An 18,060-nucleotide genomic window follows, 5' to 3' on the forward strand; every position below is an offset into this window, starting at 1 on the left:
GAGCAGTGGAGAGTCAGGGTTGACATCCCTGACATTTTCTGCTGTGTGCCTCTAGGTTATAACAATAACATTCGCCAAAATGGAAACCAACAGGGGTGCAGTTTGGGGTTAAAAACATCGTTTATGTTTATCTCCACAATCTCAAGTTGAGGAAACAGTAGAACTTCTAGGTGAAAATAAAAAAATAAAACAAAATAAAATTGAACCAGATAACTAAAATGAAACATTTAAATACTGATACATGATAAGCACTAAGTTGTGATTTACTCATAAAAATTTCCCTCATATATTCTATTTTATATTTTGTTGATTTTCCTGTGATATCAATTTTTATACTATTTTGCCTGCCTCTCCTTGTATTCCTGTCTGTAATGGTGCATGACTTCCAGCCTTTGAAACACACGTTATAGGTTGGAGCTTGCAAGTCATCTAGGGATGCTGGAGTAATAGCTATGTATCCCATGGTACTACTTAGGCATGGACTCATGTAGTCACCGCAGTCACTGCAACGGTAACGTCGTCTCGTCACTATTAGAGCCCTATTTTTAATTTTCCGGTTTTCTGGGATTGAACCTGGAGCATCATGCACATTAGCACGTATTCTATCGCTGTAGCCCATGCTGGTCCTGAACTTGACCCATCTGAGTAGCTGCGTTAAAGTCTCACATGGCAGGGTCTGCCAGTGTTTGTGTTCTCAGAATTAGGATATCGAGATGGAGTGAGTGCCCAAACGATTCAGCCAGCTTAGAGATAAGCCCATACTTAGATTTAGCATAGTCCATGGCTCACTGTGCTGACGTCAGCACTTTGACCACCTCGATGCTTCGGTTTCCTGTAAAGGAGGAAGTATTAGCATGAGTACAGTTTTGAAAGCTTAAAGTCCAAGGCCAAGGAAGAGAAACTCCAGCTAAAGGCATCGGGGATGGAGGAGTTGGCTGCTCCCGTGTGCAAAGCAATTGTTTACTCAAGGTTTTGAGGTAGTGTCCCTGCCAGCGGGGACCCAGTTATTCAGGGTCCCAAGGGGCGCTACCAGGGCCTAAATGGGGTTTAGAGAAGAAGGAGATAAGCAAAGATTCTGTTGTCAAGGTCAGATTTATTGGGGATGAATGTTACAGCTTTTAAGGCTTTCAGGTAGGGGGTGACCTGTGAAACACAGAGGAGGGGGAGGTGCGGATATAGGTAGTGATAGCTGGAGGCAAAGAGGTCAGGCGGTGGAGACACTGGGTGTTGATTCAGGAGGTAACAGGTATCTGCTAAGGGAGCTGAGGCATCCCTTGAATGTTACCTTCCTGTGCCGTAAATTCATGGGAGAGGCTTTCATTCAACAATCTTAAGACTTAGGGGTGAATATCTGTGGCCAAACAGCCCAGAGTCACCTAGTCACTTTGAGCCATGCAGTTCAAAAAGCGGCTAGGCCCAAATCCAATATGGCTCCGTGCAAGGTAGGGCACCTTCCTCAATGAAGTTTGCAAGTGTAGCGATTTTCATAATTCCCTCGGCTAGTGGATATTGGCTGCTTTAAGTTCAGCCATAAAACACAGATCTCCTTTTCAAAAAGGAGAAGTGTCCCCTCTATCAGGTTACCTGCATTTATTTTCTGCCCTAGGCGAATGCCTCAGAGTCATGGTAAGTCCCACTTACGGCACTGACAATCAACACCACCTACACCCTGTCTTAGGTCTCACATAGGTTGGCTTGCAGTCAGAAACCTTGAGGATCCATTGCGTGTTTTCAGAGAGTCCTCCACCGGCTCAGATGCACATTTTTAAGAATCTTAGCTAACCAGAGGGTCTGTTCCTTTTGGCTAGAATGAATCACACACTTGTAATCAGAACTAATATTAAGTGAGTAATTACGAATATTAAAGCAGTTGCTATTAGTGCATTAAAGTTTCGAGATAAGTTTAAGTGCATTTCAAGTGGGCAATTGGTCTGATTTGTGCATATAAATGCTTCTTCCAGCTCACAATCTCCACCACCATCACATCTGCTAAGGAAGTTGTTAGGAAAATTAATGGCTTTCAGGCAGATTGAAATTCCCAAATCAGAATGACAGGAACAAAAAAAGGTGGAATGTTGCACACACAACCGTGCAGCCCCCAGAAGAGGAGGATAGTTTCCAAATACTATGTACTGTGGTTTTAAGATGTTATGGTTTGGATCCTAAATGTCCCTTAAAGACTCACTGTGTACAAGGTGTTGTCCTCAGTTGATAGGACTGCTGGGGGGTGATGTCACTTTCAGGAAGTGGGGGACAGTTTGGCCAGGTGGGTATGCCTGATGGAGGAAGACTTGGACTCTTATGTCCGTCTTTCCTTTTGGTTCCTGGCAGTCATGGGTGAGCAGCTTTTCCCCTTGTTATTTCCCATCATGCTGTTCTTCCCTGCTATAGACTCAAAGCAACACGACCAAGATACTGTAGCCTGAGACCGATGAAACCGTGACCCCAAATAAACCTTCCGGTTATCTCCTGCTTGTGGCTGCAACAGGATGCTCTGTTCCTTGAACAGATATCTGAATACTAAAAAAGAGGGCAGAAGATGACATTCCAAAGGGAATCGTGCAAATTTCCCTCCTGGTGCTGGCTTCCTACCCACTGGATGGTGCTGAGCCCAATGAGCTATTGGAGGGGCATGTAGCCAGCTGAAGTGTGTGTTGGTCCCTACTGCATGAACAGCAGTACTGTTTCTCTAATAGTTAATTCATCACTAGTTCCCATCTTGGTTGTGAGATCCCCCCCCCACACCCCTCATCATCGGTAGTTCTTTAATTCATTGAGTGAATACTGATTGCCAGAAAAATGTTGTTCTACCAATCCAGCAGTCATTGCCCTCACGAGACTCGCTTCCTAGTGGGAAGAAAAATAATGTGTTATGTGAGATAATTATAAGCTCTTTTGAAGGAAAATATATCACAGGCAACCGAAGACAGAGTTGCGGTTTCATAAAGAGTTGTTACCCACAAGGCAAATAGCTGAACAGGTCTTATTAGCTTCGGTTCTCATTATGACACAAAGGTCATCTGGAGGGAGACTTAATTGGGGGGATTGCCTCTGTCAAGTGACCCGTAGGCGTATGTATAATGCTTTTTTCTTGAACTTTTAAAATTACGTTTAAGAGTGTTTTGTCTGCATGTAAGTCTGTGTGCCTGGTGGGTGTGGTGCCCATGGAGGTCAGAAGAGGCGATCAGATCATTTGGGACTTGAGTTACCATAAGATTGTAAGCTGTCATGTGGGTGTCAGGAATCGAACCTGGGTCCTCTGGAAGGGCAGCCAGTACTCTTAACTGTTGAGCCACCTCTCCAGTCCCATTTCCTTGATTTTTTTTTTTTTAAAATAGGGGTGGACGGCCCTACCTAGTCCATGGTGGGTGGCACCACTTTTGGGCTTGTGGTCCTAGAATCTGTAAGAACGCTAGTGGCTGAGTAGATGCCCAGAGTACCCTGAAAACACTTGATCTCATCTGATCTTGGCAGCTAAGCAGGTTTGGCCTGGCGAGTACGTGGATGGGATAAAGCTGGCTGAGCGTGAGCCATGAGAACAAGCCAATAAGCAGTATTGATCCAGGATTCCTAGGTCTGCTGCTCCTTGAGGCCCTGCCGTATACTTCCTTCATCGATAGACAAAGATAGGAAAACCTAAGCTAAATAAATCCATTCCTCCCTAAATTGTTTTTTTTTTTTTGGTCCTGGTGTTTATCACAGCAACTGAAAGCAAACTACAACAGGCCTCAAAGAACCACATCATCCCATTCACACAAAACCAACTGAGTCTTATAAAGAGCGGGGGTGGGGATGGGGAGGATGGGGGGGAGGGGGAGGGGGTGGATATGGATGCTTTTGTCCCCTGTGGGACACCTGAGGCATATTTAACCCAGAAAGCAGAGGTGAGTGTTAGTTGCCATTTAATCACTTGAAGGGTGCCTTGGGCAAATTTACAGTTTCTTTGTTATTACAGAGATTAGAACTAGTTGAAAAAAAAAAAAATGTCAGCTGTAGGGCCAATACTGCTTCCTGGAAACAGAGCTTCTGAGAAGTTAGTCCCAACCACTGATCAACATGCAAAGTGACTTTCTCTAAAGAGCTTCATAAATGTTAGTCATCACCGTGGTGGTGGTGGCCTCGGTGCTAATGGTGTGGTTGGTGGTGAGGGAATTCAAGTTTTAAAAAGGCGATTGAATTTCTGACTTTCAGGTCTCTCACAGTTTTGAGGATCAGACTCTAGGATTAGAAAACAATGATATTCAGAGTTCCATACAGATATCAGATATCCATATTGATATTCAGATATCCATACAGAGTTGCCATCCGGTGGAAAAAATAACCAAGTACAGTTTATGAATTGGAAAAACCGTTCGACAACCAGCGTGCAGTTCATTTCTCTTGAACTTACAGACTGCCTGCTTTTAAGATTGATTTACTTTACCGAGTCTTTTTTTTTTTTTTCATTTTGAATTTTGGAATTTTATTCCTCAGCTGCAGATCCTTGGGTTATGAAGGGTAAATAACTTGCCATCTTCACAGTTCGTGCTTTATAAGCCTAGGATCTGAGAGGGCGGTAAACATGCTCTCTGGAGTCCTGCTAATATTGTGGGAAATATAATGATTTGGATTATGTAAGATCTTCTCCAGCTTCTCTGTCAACATTGGCCAAGCAAGCTATGCTTCCCCTTTCGCTGGGAACACGTGGCTTTCCTTCCTTTCAAGGTCCCATTCTTGTATGTTGTCACAGATTGCAAATCCAGGTAAGTATCCAATGACGTACTTTTTGTCTTTCTGCTTATAAGAAGTGAGTGCCTTCATATAGTCTTAGGATTCAGTCTTAGCAGTCTCAGTAATTAGAGGTCCAAGAAAGGTCTGTCATTGGTTGAGCAAAACTTGAGCTGACCAGTAAGTCGCAAAATACCTGAAAGAGTGAACTGAAGGATTTACTGTCAATTGCCACCAAAAGAAAGCTTTCCAACAAGTCTGTTTACAGCATGAGGGCAGTGCCCAATTTATCTTTTAAAGCTTCATATTTTTCAGGTAGCATCTTTGTTTATATGAAGGAGACTCATCGTAGTCCCTACAACAAATTTGATAAGGTCTTTGTAGTTTGGGGCTTTGGGTTTATTCCAGGAGCTTTAGATTCGATATATGGGGTTTAGGTTAGCTCTAGGGTTGGATCCTTTGAAGTGAACTCTTTCCCTTCTAGGCTGCTGATAAATGTCTCGAAATATCATCTCTTATCTGTGTTAGCTCTTTTAGTAAAGGAGATTATTTATGGCCAGTTTTAAGATAAGGAATGGGGTTAGTTAGTGGTTTCCAACATTTAGGATTCACAGAGGAGTAAAAATCCTCTGCTAATATTAATCCTCCCACACCACACACACACACACACACACACACACACACACACACACACACACACACACACACACACACACACATTTCCATTTATCGTATAAGCATAGATTTCTCACAGTCTTCCATCAGGAATGCTAGTATAGCAAGCATTCATTACTAGTGACTTTATAACAAAAAGTTATTTATTTCCCTCTTAACTGCCAACATGTTTGTTGTATTTAATTTTATTAAATGCATTCTCACTGCCTAGGAGACACCTCTGTCTTCTCTCTAAGCTAGCTTCGAGATCTGATCACAGACTCTTGGAATGACTGTCTCCATGTTCACCAAGATCAGTTTGGGTACCCGTTTATCCCACTATATGTAGGATAAGCAAACACATGTCATTGTATCAGGAGTGATGACCTACTGAGAACATAATTTGCTTTGATACGTATTATTGGGAAAGGAACATAGGGAGAATATTGAAAACCAAAAAAAAAAAATGTTTTCCTTTCTTAGATTAGAAAGTATGTTCTTTGGAGCAATGGAAGGGAGAGCTGGGAAAGGGAGGTAAGGGGAGAGTGAGTGAACTGAGAAAATGAAGCCATGGAGCACTATCTGAGAATCCACTGGCTGGCATTGATTATTCAGAGAGACCCAATGCAAATATGACTTGTATTCTTCAAAAATAAGAATCATTTGATTTTTCTCAGTGATACTCAACTTACTATTGTTACAGAATTCACTGGTTGATAACATCTGAAAAATAGTTTAAGAAAAAAACATTCTAAAATTGATTCTTCAAGGACATTACAAAATATGAAACTCATGAGACAGTGTTTTATTTGGCCATATCATGGAGAAGAAGCGCCTCTTCTAAGTGGGTCTCTTGTACTTTCTCAATATCTCTCTGCCTGAAGACATGTTGGCACCCTTCCCAGGAACCATCTCGCAGATAGCCACAGTGATTTGGCAAGGAGATAATGTTTTTCTAGTCATTATGAAATCCTTTTGAATAAAAGAAGCAATGTGCGGTTCAGATCAGCAGCACCGTGCATATTAAGTGCTTCTATAGAAAAATATATTTGAAATCTTATTTGGACAGCTGAGCAGACTGAAGATACTGTTTCTCCACAGTCATCACAGTCAATTTTGGTATTAGTTTCCTGTGACTTCATTAAGATTTCGGTTGTCTCTTTGGAATATGAGTCCGGCAGATGAATGGGAAGAGAGGCATTTCAGGATACTCAGAAAGAAGGCCATGTACAATTAAATTTCACTAAAATGTAGAGAAAAAAATAACACCCAGGGTATGTTAGAAGCTCTCCAATGTCAGGTCGAGATAATGCCTGTGAGGAATTGGATTGTGCAGAATTTTCACAAGATAAGCGATTGGTAATGCCACAGGCGTTGGGCAGTGCCCTGTGGAATGTCATGAGGTGTACAATGGATGGGCGTAAGGGAAATAGTAAACTAGCATTATCATTGAGTTCAAAGACTAAGTTTCCTGTTCTTTTTCCCCAAAGGCACTATTTCCTTAGTCTGACCACTTCTCAGTTTAGACCCCTTAGTTTAAAAATGAAAATTATGATCCACAAAACATAGAGTAATTGTGCCATTCAATGAAACCATGTCCAAGAGCCCCAGAGAGACAGTACCTCCTGTCCATCAGTGGAATATATATATATATATATATATATATATATATATATGTATGTATGTATATATATATATATATATATATATATATATATATATATAATTATGCTTAGTTCCCATGCTGCTGATACCTGGGTAACTTTGAGTTCTCTCAGGCAGAATTTCACAAATGATCTTGTGTTGCAGAGCAGAAAGGTGTAGCACGTGGTCACCCCAAGACTAGAGACCGGTGCTGTGACAGCCTCCATGGTAGCCTTAGTCTGCCTCCCTTTGGTAACTGTTGCTGTTATTACGGTGAGTTCATGAGATAATCTCTCAGTGTCACACAGTATCATATTGGTTATATACAAGAACTGTGTATGATTCGTTCTTCAAGAACACTACAGATAATAGGGCTTATTAGAAAACACAATTACCAGACTATAAAATATTCTTTACTAGCAAAAATGAATCTCATTTTTCCCTTTGGACAATATTCATGGTGGTCTGTTTCCTCTGGGATGTTTTCATATCTCCCATTCAGATGGACAAGTTTCTTGTCTTCTACTAGTTAATAGATGAATTTCTTGTCTTCTACTAGTTAGTGGATGAATTTCTTGTCTTCTACAGGTTAATGTAGGAATTACGAAAGTGACTGGAGTTCACAACTCTGAAGCCTGCTTTACTTCAATGTTCTTTCATTGTCTCCTTCGTTCCTTCTTTTCCACTGTTTTCTGGGTTCCCTGGCATTGCACGATACCCCGGACCTGTCTTTCACCTCTCATCCAGCTCTACACCCCAAGCTGCGGCTCCCACTCTCAGTACTTGGCTTCTCTCACACCTCTTCCCGTGATTCTTTCTGCAGTATGGTTTCCCACTGTATCCAAGCATGGAAAACTCAACCAGCCTTCCTGGCGACTGACGTGATGTGTAGTTAAAGCAACAGAATGGATAGAAGAATTAGACCTGTTGTTGTAAAAATATAAAAAATAAAAAAAGTATTGTGGTATTTTACCTCGCTAGGTCCTGCACTGCGGTGTCCCAAGATATCTGCCAGATATCTTGGTGGAAACACATCCCAACTCTGCCGTGGCGGCCCAGTGTCTCCTGCTGCCGCACACTTTTTTTACACTCAAACCCTCACGTAAAAGAACACAGAAAACAATAATCTTAGATCCAATTGATAAGATATAATTGCCCACTTAAACATGCAAAGCCCGGTACCATCCATCCCTTAAGAACATTGATAACAACCTGTAAATACACAGAGTGAGATCTTTACGTCAGCCTCCATTGTCCTGCCACGGCTTCTCTGCCGTCCTCCTCTTCTCTTCCTCCCTCTTTGTTCCAGTCTCCTCCTCTTCCTTCAGACTTTTCTCCCGCCCATCCTTCCTTCTCATCCAATGACAGGCCTCCTTCTATCCTGTACCTGCCTCACCTGTGACATCATCCCACATAGACCACCAGTCATTTTCTCTTCCAAACAACTTGCTCATAGTTGCTTCTTTGCCCATAAACTAGCTGTTCTGTAAGTGTTTGCTCCATGTGTGACCTATATATGACGTAAGTATAGGTGTTGCAGACAGTGAGATGGGGCAGTTTCTGAGTGTGGGATTTACTGATTAAAATGTACGAACCCACTTGTTAATTTAATATTATAGTTGCAGCTTGAAATGGGCTTTAACGGAAAAAAAATGTTTTATACTGAGATGTAGTCAAGCGAGGATGACTGGGGAGGGATCTCTGCAATCTGAAGGTAAATAGAGGATGATAAAGCAGACCCTGTACAATTGCATGACCTGGATGACTAGAGCATCGAGGCCTATCCAGGCAGAGTGAGTTTTAACTGAAGATAGAGAATTGGGAATGAATTGTAAGGCCATGGAGGCCATAGCGATTTTTCTCTTAAACCATCAAGTTGACATGACCTGAGGTGGTGGTGGTGGTGGTGGTAGTGGTGATGGTGGTGGTGATGGTGGTGATGGTGGTGGTGGCGGTGGTGATGGCAATGGCAGCTTAATATTATTTTGGTGTCAGTGAAGAAAATACATTGGGTAAAGTGATGGTGGCTAGGAATCTCCCAAGGCAGGGAACCCACTGAAGTGTCAGTTGACAGTCCTAGGAAGAAACATGGACAACTGTTGTGGGGAGATGAAGAAATCTAAGGGATTTCTGAAGGACCAGTAGGGTCAGTATAGTGACAAATTGTCTATTCGCAGCCATAGAGTGGAGCAAGGGGGGTGTCAGGAATGTTTTCTAAGTCTCAAGGACGGAAATTGGTACCTGACACTGGAGGCAAAGTGAGTGTGGGAAGACGTTTTAAACTGCACTTGATCGAGACTCGTGCATTTCAAATGCTCTTGGGACTTTTAGAAGAGGACTCAATAGTATCAAAGGTCTCCATCTGTAGCTTACATTAAATGCAAAAGGAGGTTAGTGGGACACACTTTGTGGAGGTACTAAAGCAAAGTGGAGTGCCCTGGAACGCGGTGAGCAGCACGGTATTTTGAAAAAGAAGTACACCCTCGGGGTAGGAGGACTTTCCTTCTGCATTCGGAACCCATGGTACTGATCTGTGCAAAAGTCCTGTATTCTGGCACCCATGCCTTTTAGCACAGTTTTTGTTCTGCTTCTCGTTACAGATATTCCATGTCCTTCGATGTCCCCCCTGCAGCCATGCATAGCATATACCCGCAGCTAGACTTGTAACGGAGAGTCTTTATCACTGGCTAGTCAGTCATCTTTGGGTAGTTACTACTTTTTCAACAAACCGTTTTCTACTTGTAATACATGACAGTCTCTTTTTAGAGTTTACACTCATCAGCCAGCAAACTGGAATGAACGCTATCGGTACCTACTTTTTACTCTGGGGTGACATATAATCCATCGATGTCAAACAGAGTTTTGTGCAAAAGGAAATAGCAGGGTACGAAGGCGAAGACTGATGAATGGGAGGTAGAGAGAGGGTAGAACTTCTTCAAGAGATGATGGCACTAAGACCCAAGAGAAGTAAGATGACGTATGAGTAGATTTCTCTTATCTTATAGTAAGTAAGTCATTTCAAAAACATTAAAAACATAGAAATCATGACAAGTAGCTCATCTTTTCTTAAGTAAGAATCTGCTATTACTGCGGATACCTCAAGAATCAATAGGGGCTGAAGAATTAGCTTTCTAGTTTCCTGGCATGGTTCCGATCAGACTTCTATCCATTGGGGCTGTTAGACCGAGGACCTTGGGTCCTTCTTTCACAGCAACTTTCTTCCCACTGGCACATGTTGAAGGACCAAGAGCAAGGACACCACAGTCCATGACAACTTTCTCACTTCTGAGATGAGATGAGTGCTGACTGTTCTTGGCCTTCCGTGCTACTGACTTGCCTTTCCTACTGCTGAGGCGCGATTTCCCAGCCTCGCCTCTGCTGCTTCCCTCGCACTTCCTTTTCCGTCTCCATTTTCTAAAAGCACAATTTAGGATTCCTATGTGAACGTTATTGTGCCCTGTCCCCTTCGCTCCCTCCTGCAGCTGACTAAATGCTCTCCGCCCAAGGTGACCTAGGACAAGAAAACAGCAAACAGATCTGTATTAATATGATCTGTTTCCTCTAGAGATCTCTGGTTCATACTTGCTTCTGTCCTTGGAAGTTGGTCCTGTCTGAGCTGTTGCCGGGTGTGTGTGTGCGTGCGTGTGTGTGTGTGTGTGTGTGTGTGTGTGTGTGTGTGTGTGTGCGCGTGCCTGTGCGTGTGTCTCTCATTGTCCTTACTTCTACTGGATACATTTGTGTATGGAAGAGGTATTTATTTAACTGATAATCATTTAAATATATGGTTTTTAAGACTTTTGTTCTCCCCTATGTGCTCTTATACTTTTTCCTGACCACTATCCAAACTAAATTAATTATCCCTAACACACGCCATTTTGTCAAAAATCAGCAACAACAAAACAAAACATACATAGATATATACATTCTTCCGCCTTTATTATTTATTATAGTTACAAAGAGAATGACAATCCTATTTCCCCACCTTAGTTTCCATGTGTTGTAACTCAAAAGGTACTCTGTTCTGTCTTCTCTCCTTCCTGCCTCTCTTCCAGCTCTGTAGCCATTTTGCTTGTCAAGTCAGCTGTCTCCTTCTGATCATCGATCTCCACCTTAGCTCCACTGTTTCGCCATCTACCCTTGCCACTGGCGTCTCATCTTGAGACACTAGGTCTCATCTCTTAACACTAGGTCATCTAGCCACAACTGGGCCCTGTGTTAGTTAGGACTCTCTAGAGGAACAGAACTGATAAAATGAATCTGTGTTACAGAGGGGCTTTATTAGTTTGGCCTCATGGAATGGGCGATCAGGCCATGCACTGGAGGTGCTGAGAACCTGGTAACTACCCACTATGAGGTTGGATGACCCAACAGTTCTCACTGAACACTGAACGCCTAGAATATTGTTAGGGAGCTGGTAGTCTAGTCTTCGTTGGAAGGCTGAAGAAGGTAAGTTGTAATGTCAGCAGAGTTTGTCAGCAATCAGAGCAGCAACCAAACGGATGTATTCTCCAGCACGGAGTGAAGGCCTACAGGCAAAATCAGCGTCTGTTTTCCTTCTACCCTCTTTGCATGTGGAATGCCCTTTGGGAGAAGTACTACCCACTCAGCAGCGTGTTTCCCTCCCTTTTCAGGTTTCCAGGAAACATTCTCCAGACCTACCAAGAGGCATGGCTCTTAGTTGATTCCATATCTGATGAAGTTGGTGAGAAGAGTTAGCCATTACACCATCAACTAGAACCTGAATTTCTCTCCTGTACACATGCTATTCTCTCATCTGATATTTAGTGATCTTCCTGATTTAAATAGTATTGCTACAGTCACTCTTAAATGTAATCTCTATATATAGTAGGAAAGTTTTTGAATTACCCTTTGAAAATTTTAATGTTTTTTTCTCCTATTCTTTTTGGTCCCATTTATTTATTTCCTTAAACTATGTTTTATTCTCCCTCTTAACTTTACACAATTCACAGGCTATTAAAGACACAGGTCCCTTGTCCCTGTTCTGGGCTCTTCCCTATGTAGCTCTCACTTCTCACCAGAGTTGTTAACTCCATTTCCTTGGTACCCCCCCCCTTTTGTATGAGTGTCTCTTATTCTCCTTGTTCATTTTCCTTTTGTTGTTGGTCTTTCCTCCTCGGGGAGCAGGAGATTGTCAGGGTTTAGTCTTTGATGGATTCATCTATGTGCCATGAACACTTAGCAGAATCCTAGCATTTTGTTACCACTTAGCAAATGTCAGTTACATAGTTAGAGTGAGTTAGTGCAGCCTTGGTTATGGTTTTATAAGAGAAAAGCACTCAGCGACAATGTTCATTTGTGCCTTTGCTTCAAAACTAGAGTCACTTAAGGGAATGCTAGCTCTTGGCTATATATTAAGATGGTGAGAAAAAAAAAACAAAATAACTGCTCATATGGAGTATTAGAAATCAGTAGTTTTCCTGTAGTGAGACTATAAGTATATATTTTGTTGGTCAGGGTTTATGCACATTATAGCATTTCTAAAAGAGTCAACTTCAGGTATTTTCTAGAGAAGCAACATTACATGTATCACCAGTAGTTATTTTCTTGTATCAGCTGAAAAACAAACTATGTATCATTGAACAGGAAAGCCATAATACATAAACAAGAGGAGATGGCTACTATGGGCAATGACAACAATAAAAGAAACACTAGAATTAGGAGGCAGAACATTTGAGGAAGGAAGAAATCCCAAAGAGAGTCCCATTCTACCAACCCCAGACCTCAGACCAGGCTTAACTAAACATATGTGTCATGGCATAACAATAAATTTACTGCATTGCCACAGTGGTGGACATAGGGGATCTGTTTGCTCTGAGTTCTGGGGCGAGGTCCACAGGGAGATGTCAGGATCCAGAACTGGAAATCTGCCAGTGAGGATGGATGGTGCTCTGAAGAGACTCCCTTGGTGTCTCTGAAAAAAGAGCTGAGCGTCGTTAGTGTCACCAGGAACTACAGTGAATTACAAGCCCTCCTTCTACCACAGCCCACCTCTGGCTCACTCTATGGCTACTGCTTTAAGTGGTATGAAACATGCTGCCTGGATGCGTTGCTTTGAGTCCTCAGCATCTATAGCAACTTTAGAAAGAGGTATAACAAAAATTATATATACATAAGTATATTTAATTGAAATATAATTATATGTAATAAATTGTTACTGAATCCAAATAACTCCACTCAAATGTTCTAGGTTCCCAAATGAAAGACACACAGACACACACAGAGAGAGAGAGAGAGAGAGAGAGAGAAGAGAGAGAGAGAGAGAGAGACAGAGACAGAGACAGAGACAGAGAGACAGAGACAGAGACAATGACAGCAACATTGAGAGAGATGCAGCCTTTATATTTTAACATGCCTTAAAACAGCTCAGTGGTTGGGCCACTTCCAAAATTCCATGTGGTTAACACACTGCCCTCTGAGCTATTGCTTACTAAAACCTGTTTTCTATCTTGGCTACCCCAGACCCAGACCTACAACCCTCTCGGGCTGAATTTCCCACCACCTACGTGACACCTCTGTCCTCATGTTCTCTGATACATGTAATGTCTATCGTCTTTCAAGCATGGCCTCTACTCCTCTCCTGGCCAATAGCTACCTCTCTTACTGCTCCTCCTTCAGTCCCTGCCCAAGAATCCTAAAGTCCTGCCTCTGTCTCTCTGCCCAGCTATTGGCCACCAGCAACTTTATGAACCAATCAAAACCAACCAGGGACAGGGTCCCTCAGTGTCATATGTGCCGATTTCATGCAATTTTGATGACCAAATTAACATAATGTATTCACCATTAGACCAAATCTGTAACAATTGGTAGCTATGATATGATTATGTGATTTCTATGTTTAAGGCATAATTACAGAATTTCTTCAGTAAATACTGTCAATGCCTCATGAGCAAAGCGGCATTAGTTAAGAGAAAGAAGAGAAATCATGACATTCCCATGAGTACTCAAGAAATGTCATTTCCAGACAAAATATATGATTGAATGTCTGGGTTTCCTTCTCCCTGACCCAGAATTATTAAAGGCATCACTCGTTTCACTCCTTTATAAAAACAAGGGTTATACTTTCTAATCCGAGTTATCCTTGAACTAACTACACAATTGGCCTTGGTGATCCCCCTACCTCTGCTTCCTGTGTCCTAGGAATAAAGGTACAAACCACAATTGTTCTTCTGCCTCTTTAGATACATTTTGTCTTGGCTTGGAGACATAAAACGCACGGTAACAGGGACTTTCTAATCACAAGTGATCTAGAGCTGTGGAGAGATAGCACACATTTTTTGTAGGTATTATATATGCGGTTGCCATAGGTAGAAGTTACTAATGCTTTAGCATACGAGTCAAGCATCTAAGTGACAATGACTGAGACAGGAAAAAAGAGCAGCTTTTGTGAATGGCTCAAGAGAGGAAACTTTGGGGGCCAGGTGGCCACATCTGCCAGATAGTAAGGCAGAAGGACAAGTGAGTCACCTGACATGTGTAGAACGTATTTGTAACTGGTTTATATACAGACAGGTGTGGTAGGCGGTCCAATGGTACAGTCCTACCTGTACGAGTACTTAGTCATTATGTACGAGTTTTTTAAGGAAACTTGCCGTTTCAGGGAGCTGGAGATGTAACTCAGCAGTCAAGAATGCTCGCAGCACGGTCATAACAAGCCAGGGGTTCCCGGGGTTCCCTGAATACCTGTAATCCCAGTGCCCAGGTTCAATAGAGACATGATCCCTGGAACTTGTGAGCTTCCAGACTAACTAAAAGTGAAAGCCGTAGGTAGGTTCACAGAGACACCAGGCCTCAGAGGATAATTGGAGCTGGCTGGTTTCCAACATAACTATGAAAACAAAATCCACAAGTACAGGGAGAGACCTGGCCTCAGAAGACTAGGTGGAGAGTAATAAAGATTCCTCAGATCAGACTCTGAGAGCCCCAAGGGTCCCGGTTAGTTGACGCCGTTGGTCTTCCTGTGGAGTTCCTGTCTCCTCTGGGGCTTGCAATTCTGCCTCCTATTTTTCCACAAGAGTCCCCAAGCTCCATCCACTGTTTGGCTGTGAGTGTCTGCATCTGTCTGAGTCAGCTGCTGGGTGGGGCCTCTCAGAGCCCAATATGAGTAACTACAGAGTCTCATTAGTAGTGTCAGGGATGGGTGCTTGCCCATGGGAAGGGACACGCGGTCTGGACCTAAGCCTCACTGCACATATGTAGCAGATGTGCAGCTTGGTCTTCATGTGGGTCTCAAACAACTGGAACAGGCGCTATCCCAAAAGCTGTTGCCTGTACGTGGGAAATGTTCATCTAGCTGGGCTGCCTTGTCTGGTGTCAGTGGGAGAGGAAGGACCTAGCCTTGCAGAGACTTGAAGTACCAGGGTGGGGGATACCCAGGGGAGCCCTCACCCACTCAGAGGAGAAGGGAATGGGGGATGGGTGAAGGATTGTGGGAGGGGGTGACCAGGAGAGGGGCAGTGAGTAGGATATAAAGTGAAAAGTAAAAAAGAAGACTAAATTAACATAAAAAAGATTCCTCATATCCTCTTCTTGTCTATAGATAGGAATTGGTGCTCACAACCCCATAGGCATGCATGCATATATATGCTTATGCACACACACACACACACACACACACACACACACACACACACACACACACACACACAAAGTAACTTTCAATTGATATTTTTGTCCTAGAAGCACAACAGCAGCGTTCAATGCATGGTAACTGCATTAGTTTTTCAGACTCCTCTGGTCAAAGCTTGTGTCACATATGAAGAAGAAAACAGGAAAATTAGCAGTGTCATTTGATTAGTATCCATGACAAGATGGTCGGATTCACATGTCAATATGCTTATATATCTTACAGATGATCCACCTCCTTGCATCCCTGTAGCTATGAGACAAGGGTTAAGAAGCTGGGGAGCTAATGGGGTCAGAGAAAGGGACAAGAAGCCTGACCTCTGAGCCATGAAGAACTTTGGGTTAACAGTTACATAGGATGTTTATTTATTTTAAGGGCACTTCTACAGAACTGTTGGTCTCCAAACCCTCCTGTGTAAGAGTTACCCGGAATTTCCAAGTAAACATACAGAAGTTGGCCATATATTTCCAGCTACTTTCTTACCATTTGAGTGAGGTGAGGGAGGTGGATGGCTGGCGAGACAGGAACAAGGAGTTCTGGAACTGGGAGGTTCTAAGTGAATGACTCTTCCTAGACCATTGTCTTAGCACTGTGTTGTTCTCAGGCTGCAGAAGGACAGAGCCAGAACTCCACTGGGCCTCCATTTTAGAGGAGCCTTTTACCTCTGAGTCCTTAACCTTCAGGTTGAAAATATATGTAGGTTATCTCGTAATTCCCTCAGAACAGCTTACTGCCTCTCTCAGCCTTTCAACCTTTTAGAGATCTTGGTCTCCTCTCATAAGTTACCATGTATTATATTATAGCTGTGTTATACAACGTCTTGAGCCATGGTGGAACCTTGGAGTCGTGGCTAGGTGCCCTCAAAGCATAGGTGTTGACGGCCATGCCTAATTACAGATGTGTGATTTTTGTTTTACAGGTTTTCCTGAAGAGCGACCGAGTGGCCAGAATGGTTCAGAGTGGAGGATGCTGTGCTAATGACTTCCGAGAGGTGTTTAAGAAGAACATAGAAAAGCGCGTGCGTAGTTTGCCAGAAATAGATGGCCTGAGCAAAGAGACGGTGCTGAGCTCATGGATAGCCAAATACGACGCCATCTACAGGGGAGAAGAAGATTTGTGCAAACAGCCGAACAGGATGACCCTGAGTGCTGTGTCTGAGCTTATTCTGAGTAAGGAGCAGCTCTATGAAATGTTCCAGCAGATTCTGGGTATTAAGAAACTGGAACACCAGCTACTCTATAACGCATGCCAGGTGAGTATCCCGATGTCTCCCCTCGCCGTGTCTGACGCATGGAAGGGACATTGCCCGGTTATGACCCTAGGGAGAGGTGCTCTGCATCTGCCAGTTTCCTCAAAGGGTTGAGTGAGGCCGAATTTTAATTTATTTATTTTTAATAAATAAAAAGAGCGATCATTTGAAAGAAGCTTTGAAAGAGGCTGGGTGGAGAGAAAAGAATGTCAGTATCGCGGCTGCTCCAAAAGGACATCAGGGTGTGGTTACTGGGCATATATAGGGCAAACCCTGAATATAAAAGTGACTGTCATCTGCTGCCTAAGCAGTGTCCCCAGTATATATGAGCTAGTGGTGCTCAGTGCAGAATAATTCGTCATCAAGGTTTGAGGCTAGTCAAACCTTTATTATTATGGAAGTAATTGAAGTTTCAAATTTTTCTTTACCTTGGCCTGGAAGAAATAAATCGATGATGATCGTTAAACTGGCTGATTTAAAGCAATGGTAACAGAATAATGTTTTCCCTTAAGTTGTTATTCAAGTTGCGCATATGGAAAACTGTAAAAAAAAATTTCTCAGGTTTTTCATTTTTAGGTAGGATGATTTGTCTAATAATATATTCCTAGGATTTTTGCTCATTTTGGGTATATACATTATTTAAGCCCTAATATGCAATTCAGATCGCCAGAATTCTGCCATTTTAACATGCATTAAGAAACGCACTTCTACAATATGCATATATTTATTTTTAACCATACGTTTTTATTTTAACCTTTTTTGCAAATTTAATCTCACTTAATTTCTGGATCCTATCCATGTCCCTTAGTTTGCATCATCAATTTATGGATAACTTAGGTAAATAAAGAATTAATTAATAATAAAGTACTGTGTCACCTTCATTCTATGGGCAGTTCATGAACTCACGATAATTGATTTTACTGGGTCATTAAACCAGGAGGTGGTTTGATAGTGGAGGCCGACCATAAATCACACATTAGATCATAAATCTTACCGAGTAACAGACATGTTGGATGAAGACTGTGTGACCCACAGCCCACGGTGGTTCTTTTGTATGGCGAATGTTGGTGAGCTTCACTATGTAGTAAAATTGAACTCCAGTCATTCTGTGGCTACTTAGTGAGAATGTATCAAAAGTCTCACTAGATTACAGAAAACAAAA

The 18,060-nt window shown here is 42.4% G+C and overlaps 1 protein-coding gene across 23 annotated transcripts in view; it reads left to right on the plus strand.

Annotated features, from left to right (window-relative positions):
• The window catches only part of Cadps2 (calcium dependent secretion activator 2), a 525,569-nt gene that overhangs the window by 174,044 nt on the left and 333,465 nt on the right, over positions 1–18,060 (plus strand). For all 23 annotated transcript variants that reach the window (XM_032906883.1, XM_032906888.1, XM_032906885.1 and 20 more), the window contains exon 3: positions 16,569–16,901. In XM_032906883.1, coding sequence (XP_032762774.1) covers positions 16,569–16,901 — 333 coding nt within the window. The remainder of the gene's footprint in view (positions 1–16,568; positions 16,902–18,060) is intronic.

Source organism: Rattus rattus, chromosome 6, assembly GCF_011064425.1.
Source record: "Rattus rattus isolate New Zealand chromosome 6, Rrattus_CSIRO_v1, whole genome shotgun sequence".
Taxonomy (NCBI): domain Eukaryota; kingdom Metazoa; phylum Chordata; class Mammalia; order Rodentia; family Muridae; genus Rattus; species Rattus rattus.